The sequence below is a fragment of the Elgaria multicarinata genome, chromosome 2, assembly GCF_023053635.1.
Source record: "Elgaria multicarinata webbii isolate HBS135686 ecotype San Diego chromosome 2, rElgMul1.1.pri, whole genome shotgun sequence".
In the NCBI taxonomy this organism is placed as follows: Eukaryota; Metazoa; Chordata; class Lepidosauria; order Squamata; family Anguidae; genus Elgaria; species Elgaria multicarinata.
This window is the reverse complement of record NC_086172.1, coordinates 2,786,891-2,793,976: the sequence shown is the minus strand read 5'-3', so window position 1 is coordinate 2,793,976 and position 7,086 is coordinate 2,786,891. Positions and strand designations below refer to the sequence as shown.

The 7,086-nt window shown below is 47.5% G+C and overlaps 1 protein-coding gene across 1 annotated transcript in view; it reads right to left on the bottom strand.

Annotated features, from left to right (window-relative positions):
- Positions 1–4,402: 4,402 nt before the first annotated feature.
- Positions 4,403–7,086, bottom strand: part of LOC134391928 (dual specificity calcium/calmodulin-dependent 3',5'-cyclic nucleotide phosphodiesterase 1A-like) — a 47,378-nt gene continuing 44,694 nt past the window's right edge. The window contains exons 13-14 of the mRNA XM_063115850.1: positions 6,704–6,982; positions 4,403–4,500 (exon numbers count right to left, since the gene is read on the bottom strand). Of these exons, the coding sequence (XP_062971920.1) occupies positions 4,403–4,500; positions 6,704–6,982 (377 nt within the window). The remainder of the gene's footprint in view (positions 4,501–6,703; positions 6,983–7,086) is intronic.

The window sequence follows — 7,086 nt, the reverse complement described above, 5'->3', positions numbered from 1 at the left end:
TCTTGCTTGGAGCCAGACTTGGTGGAGCTGCTGGTCTTTCTCAAGGGCAATCTGCCCTTGCTGGGATACCCCACCCTCAAGCCCTCGGGGGAGTGACAGGCAGGCTCCCCTCCCTTTAATTCCACCCCTCCTTCAGTTGGCAGACTATAGTTCAGGCAGGCAGGCTTTTCCTTTTTAAAAGTAATTACTCTTCTTCTTCTTCTTCTTCTTCTTCTTCTTCTTCTTCTTCTTCTTCTTCTTCTTCTTCTTCTTCTTCTTCTTCTTCTTCTTCTTCTTCTTCTGATCATTATCACTTTTATTATTTAGTGGCTGCATTTTAGTTCACAAAATCAACTCTGAAGCAAGGAAGCCAAAGGAATCATTCGATTCTTCTTTCAGTAAGGTGATGTCTTCTTCGTCTTACATACAGGCAGGCTGTTCAGTTAAGTCAGGCTGTATCTCCATTGCTACCACAGTAGTTGTAGGCAGGCTGAATCTTCCCCTAAACTGCTTACTTCGTATCTGGTGGGCATCAGCATCACCATGAGCCTCTGCAAAAGCTATAGGCAGAGTTTGTGACTCTGTGTGTGTGTGTGTGTGTGTGTGTGTGTGTGTGTGTGTGTGTGTGTGTGAGAGAGAGAGAGAGAGAGAGAGAGAGAGAGAGAGAGAGAGAGAGAGAGAGAGAGAGAGAGAGACTGTGTTTGCTTTGCTCACACTGAATAAGCATGCAAAAAGTGAGGGCAAAGCACCACACTACATGCCAATCTGTGGTTGGGTAAGGTGCAAGCCGGGGGCAAGACAATGCCTGGCACCACCACCAGTAACCAGGCTGCTTCTCCCACTGTGAAAATCAAACAGGCCAGTCCTGGGCTGAGTTGGAAGCAGCAGGCAGAGGTTCCCGCTTCTACAACTTGTTCCAGCCGTTCGCTTTTTGAGGCTGGGAAAAGTGCCCCGTTCATACAGCCACATCAGGCAACCATGGAAGAGCTTGCCTGTGCTGTTTTGTCACTGAGCGTAGTTCCTGACGGTCAGTTCAGTTGGGTGCTCCTGTCTGGGCTCCTGGCTTTGAGAAGCTACCTTACACTTCAACTCATGCCACTCCTTCGCTTCGCCCTGTGGTTCAGAAACCAGTCCAGTGGTTGCTCTTTGGTTGTTCTTCCACCTCTCTTGACAGAAGAAGACGCATGGCACGTTCACTTCGTTGAGCATAGTTCCTGATGGTCAGTTCTGTTGGGTGCTCCTGTCTGGGCTCCTGGCTTTGAGAAGCTACCCCACACTGCAACTCACGGCACTCCTTCACTTCACCACTATTTCCGCTTTGTTGATTGGTTCAGCAACCAGTCCACTGGTTGCCCTTTGGAAGTTCTGCAAGCTCTCTTGACAGAAGATGCATGGCATGTCCACTGTCCAACATAGGCCTTGTGGCTGCTGCATTGCTGAGCATAGTTCCTGATGGTCAGTTCAGTTGGGTGCTCCTGTCTGGGCTCCTGGCTTTGAGAACCTACCTCACACTGCAACTCGTGGCACTCATTGACTTCACCAGCGCTTTGGGATTGGGCTGCTGTTCTCCTACAGCAATGGGAGGTAGACTCCCGCAGTCCAGTGGTTGCCCTTTGGAGGGTTCAAGTAATGTGCCCTCCAGTTCCTTCGACATTTTTGAGGCTGGGAAAAGTGCCCCGTTGATAGAACCAGATCAGCCGACCATGGGTGAGCTTGCCTGTGCTATTGTCTTCGCTGAGCATAGTTCCTGATAGTCACTTCAGTAGGGTGCTCCTGTCTGAGCGCCTGGCTTTGAGAAGCTACCTCACACTTCAACTCGTGCCACTCCTTCACTTCTCCATTATTTTGGCTTTGCCCAGTTGTTCAGCAAATACCACTACAATGATAAGAGTAGTGGTATTTCACCGGCGGCCCGGGCGGGCCTCCCACTTATTTATTTATTTATTTTTATTACATTTCTATTCCGCCCAATAGCCGGAGCTCTCTGGGCGGTTCACAAAAATTAAAAACATTCAAAGTATAAAACAACAGTATAAAACCATAATATAAAATACAATATAAAAGCTCAACCAGATAAAAACAGCAGCAATGCAAACTTACAAATTTAAAACACCAAGTTAAAATTTATTTATAGACTGTTAAAATGCTGGGAGAATAAAAGTGTCTAAAAGCATATAATGTAGGTGCCAAGCGAACCCCCTTAGGGAGCTCATTCCACAGCCGGGGTGCCACAGCAGAGAAGGCCCTGCTCCTGGTAGCCACCTGCCTCACTTCCTTTGGCAGGGGCTCACGGAGAATGACCCCTGAGGATGACCTTAGGGTTCAGGCAGGTACATATGGGAGGAGGCATTCGTTCAGATAACCTGGCCCCAAGCCGTTTAGGGCATTAAATGATAATACCAGCACTTTGAATTGGGCCCGGACTTGGACTGGCAGCCAATGAAGCTGGAAAAGGACTGGCATGATGTGGTCTCATTGGCCAGTCCCTGTTAGTAACTGTGCTGCCCTGTTTTGTACCAGTTGAAGTTTCCGGACCGTTTTCAAAGGCAGCCCCACGTATAACGCATTGCAGTAATCCAAATGAGAGGTTATCAGAGCATGGATAACTGTAGCTAGGCTATCTCTGTCCAGATAAGGGCGCAGTTGGTATATCAGCCTAAGCTGATAAAAGGTGCTCTTTGCCACTGAGTTCACCTGTGCCTCAAGTGACAGTTCTAGATCCAAGAGCACCCCCAGACTACGGAACCGATCCTTTAGGGAGAGTTCAACCCCGTCCAGGACAGGGCAAACATCACCTCACCGGACAGATGAACCACCCGCTAATAGTACCTCCATCTTGTCAGGATTGAGTCTCAGTTTATTAGCCCTCATCCAGTCCATTACCGTGCCCAGGAACTGATTCAGAACAGCCACTGCCTCACCTGGGTTTGATGAAAAGGAAAGGTAGAGCTGGGTATCATCCGCATATTGATGACACCTCAGTCCACATCTCCGGATAACCTCCCCCAGCGGCTTCATGTATATGTTAAACAGCATAGGGGATAAGATAGAGCCCTGTGGAACCCCATGGCTTAGGTGCCACGGCACAGAGCAATAATCCCCCAGCACCACCTTCTGGAATCGGCCATCCAAGTAGGAGCGGAACCACTGCAATGCAGTACCTCCAACTCCCAGCTCAGACAACCTATCCAGAAGGAGACCATGGTTGGTGGTATCGAAAGCCTCTGAGAGGTCCAGGAGAACCAACAGGGTCGCACTCCCCCTGTCTCTCCCCCAACAGAGGTCATGCCACAGAGCGACCAAGGCAGTTTCCATTCCAAAACTATGCCTGAAACCCAATTGAAATGGATGTAGATAATCCGTTTCATTCAAGAGTGCCTGGAATTGGCCTGCAACCACCCGCTCAAGCACCTTGCCCAGGAAGGGGATATTAGCCACCGGCCTGTAGTTGTTAACATCCTCCCGACTCCAACAGTCCACTGGTTGCAATTTGGAGGTTTCGTCCAGCTCTCTTGACAAAAGACACATGGCACGTCCACTGTCCCAACATAGGCCTTGTGGCTGCTGCTTCAGTTCAACTGTCAGTTCAGTTGGGTGCTCCTGTGTGGGCTCCTGGCTTTGAGAAGCTACCTCACACCTCAACTCGTGCCACTCCTTCACTTCACCAGCGCTTTAGGCTTGGGCTGTTCTCCAACTAGAACAGGACTTAGACTCCAGCAGTCCACTGGTTCCCCTTTGGATAGTTCTGCCACCTCTCTTGACAAAAGACACATGGCACATCCACTGTCCAACATAGGCCTTGTGGCTGTTGCTTCAGTTCAGCTGTCAGCTCATTTGGGTACTCCTGTCTGGGCTCCTGGCTTTGAGAAGCTGCCTCATACTGCAACTCATGCCACTCCTTCACTTCACCATTACTTTGGCTTTGCCCAGTTGTTCAGAAACAGGAACGAGAGGTAGACTCCTGCAGTCCACTGGTTGCCCTTTGGAGAGTTTGCCCATCTCCTCTGACAGAAGACACTGGGGTGGGCACGTCCACTGACCAACATAACCCTTGTTTCAAATTGAAAAGTTGGGTTTGAGGGTTCCTTCCTGGAGCAACGTAAAATGTGTCAGACCAGGTCCGGCTTCAGTTTGCTTTTAGCTAGCTCTCACTGAATTCACAGAGTTCTTCTGGACTTTCTCTGGGCAGGAACGGGAGGTAGACTCCCACATGGCACGTCCACTGTCCAATATAGGCCTTGTTGCAATTTGAGAAGCTACCTCACACTTCAACTCTCTGGGCTTCTGGCTTTGAGAAGCTACCTCACACTTCAACTCTCTGGGCTTCTGGCTTTGAGAAGCTACCTCACACTTCAACTCGTGCCACTCCTTCACTAAACCATTACTTTAGCTTTGGCCATTTGTTCAGCAACTGGAATGGGACTTAGGCTCCAGCAGTCCACTGGTTCTTCTTTGGAGGGTGCTGGTTGGGGATTGATTTCTCCAGGTCCTCCGACATGTCCACTTTGTGGTACCGGAATGCTATACAGGTGGATCATCCAGCAACGTTACTGCTCCAAGCCACAGCGTGGTAAATGGCGGCATCATCTTTTACACGCAAAGTAACCGCTTCAATAACAAAAGCATCATCATCATAGGACTATACTTTCCCACCCCTCCTTTCTCATTCTGGTTTTCCCAATTCAGTGTAGACAGGCAGGCTTTAATGTGGTTCAACTTCATATTGTTGTTGTGATTGTTATTATTAATATTAGTAGTAGTACTTCTAGAATTCTTGTTACTATTATTATAATTGTATAATGGCTGTGATGACAGTGCAGTCAATCAACTCTGAAGCAAGGAAGACAAAGGTTTACTCTTTTCCTCTTACCCCCCTATTAGTTATGGGTTGTGAAAGACATCTGTCTGTGCTGTTCCCGCCTAACAGGGCTGGTTTGCAATACTGGCCTGGAATGGAAACAATCCTTGGCTCACTTACTTGTGACCGCAGAAATCTCTGCTTGCCTGCCTGTGCCCACCCACCTGCCTGGGAGCCGTCCTTGTGGGGTAGCTGGATCTGCTGGGAATGACTTCCCCAGAGATCTATGCCTTACCTGTGTAAGGTACCAGCTCCTTTGTGCCCACCTGCCAATGCTTGACTGCGCCCGCCTGTCTGACTGGGAGCCGTCCTTGTGGGGTAGCTGGATCTGCTGGGAATGACTTCCCCAGAGATCTATGACTTATCTGTGCAAGGTACCAGCTTCTTTGTGCCCACCTGCCTGTGCCCGCCTCTCTGTCCTTCTGGTGCCTAGGAGAGGTACTAGATGATGGGGATTGTGGGTCAACCCGACCAGCCTCTGGCATGCTTGCTCCCAGTGCTACAGGGGCAAAGCTACCTGCTGCCTCTCCTCCTCTGTGCCCGCCTCACAGGGATGGTTTTTGTGTGTCTTGCATTGACTCAAGGGATTAGTCCTTCCTACACTCACTCTGTTTAGACTTCTTGAAGTGCGGAAGGACTGAAATTTTTGAAGTGCGGAAGATTGATCTTTAAATACTCCCCAATTCATGGCATGTTGGGATTTCCTTTGAAATGGCCATGAATAAGTAAAACCCATTTAGCTGTCTGCAGCTTTAAAAAGTCCCTGAAATATTTGGATTTCTAAAAATGGGGTGGGGGATTTTCAAATATTCCCCCAAAATCAGTGGAGGCTCAGATTTCCTTCCAACTGAGCATGAAGGTGGATACATGGATAAGCTCTTATGGTGGCAATTTTGAGGTTTCTAACTTGAAAACTGACTGAGTTCTTGAAAGGGGTGTGAATGGGGTTTAGGGGGTGATGCTTAAAATGAAAAAAATCGTCAAAAAACAGGGCATGCTTGGATTGGCTTGAAACTTGCCATGAATGTGGATATAGGTAGCATCTGTGAGGGTGCCTGTTTGCAAGTTTGTATCTGTAAAACTGTCAGAGTAAATCCCATTTCTAAAAATGGGGTGTAGGATTTTCAAAAATTCCTGAAAAATCAGTGGTGGCTCAGATATCCTTCCAACTGGGCATGAAGGTGGATACATGGATAAGCTGTCATGGTGCTTATTTTGAAATTTCTAACATTAACAGAAAAAAGTTATAGGCGTTTGGATTTCAATGCAAGTCTATGGGGGGAAAACGGCGCTCCAATTTGGATGTGGAGCTCCGCAGTAAAGCAGAGCGGACCACTGGTGGATTGACATGGAGCAGAGCAGACCCAATCCAGAAGTTGCAGATCAGGATCCGAAGTGGATCGGGGTGGGTGGGTGGGTCCGTGCACAGCCCTAGTTTTTAATACTTCAGTAGACTCAACCAGGCACTATGCCTTTGCTTACAATTTTTGTTGTTCTATTGTAAAAGTAGAGACTGGGCTAAATTCCATAGGATGGAATTTTGTTGCACCCATGTGTGGATTTCTAGAACCTGTAGCTATGATTAAAACTTAGTTTTCTACTCTAAAATCATTCATGTTGAATTGTAGCAGTCGTCCCCCAACCTGGTGCCCTTCATATGTTTTGGACAATAAAGTCCAGCATTCCTTACCATAGACCAAGTTGGGTGAGGATGATGGGAGTTGAAATTCAAAACATCTGGAGGGCACCAGGTTGGAGAAGGCTGAGATATAGGTACCCAAGCATAGGATGAATGTATTTTTGTACACAATACAAAGAACTGACCTACAACGACAATAATTTGAACAGAAATATTATTTTCCCTACCATACGATTCTGTGACATCCATGACATCAGCATCCTGATGTGGCTGAGACACTTCTGAAGCACTTGCATTGTAAACTATGAAGCTGACATCCATTGGTTCCAATGAGCTGCTGTCACAAAGCTGGCAATGGCAAGCTGCGGGGCTTTGTGGGGAGACACAATAACTCGTGAACTTCGGAGGGTCGTTTTTGCCCTTTGACGTTTTCTGGGGTTTTTCTTCCTCCGCTTTACCTTTACTTACTTGAACTTTAGCCTTCTTACTTTTTGTTCCTGGTGATTCTAAAAAGGTGAATGTCAGAAATGCTGTTAAGCTTAATTTCATCTATAAAAAGATAGACGATAATAAATGTTTTTATATTTAATAGTTAATGGTGCAAACTATG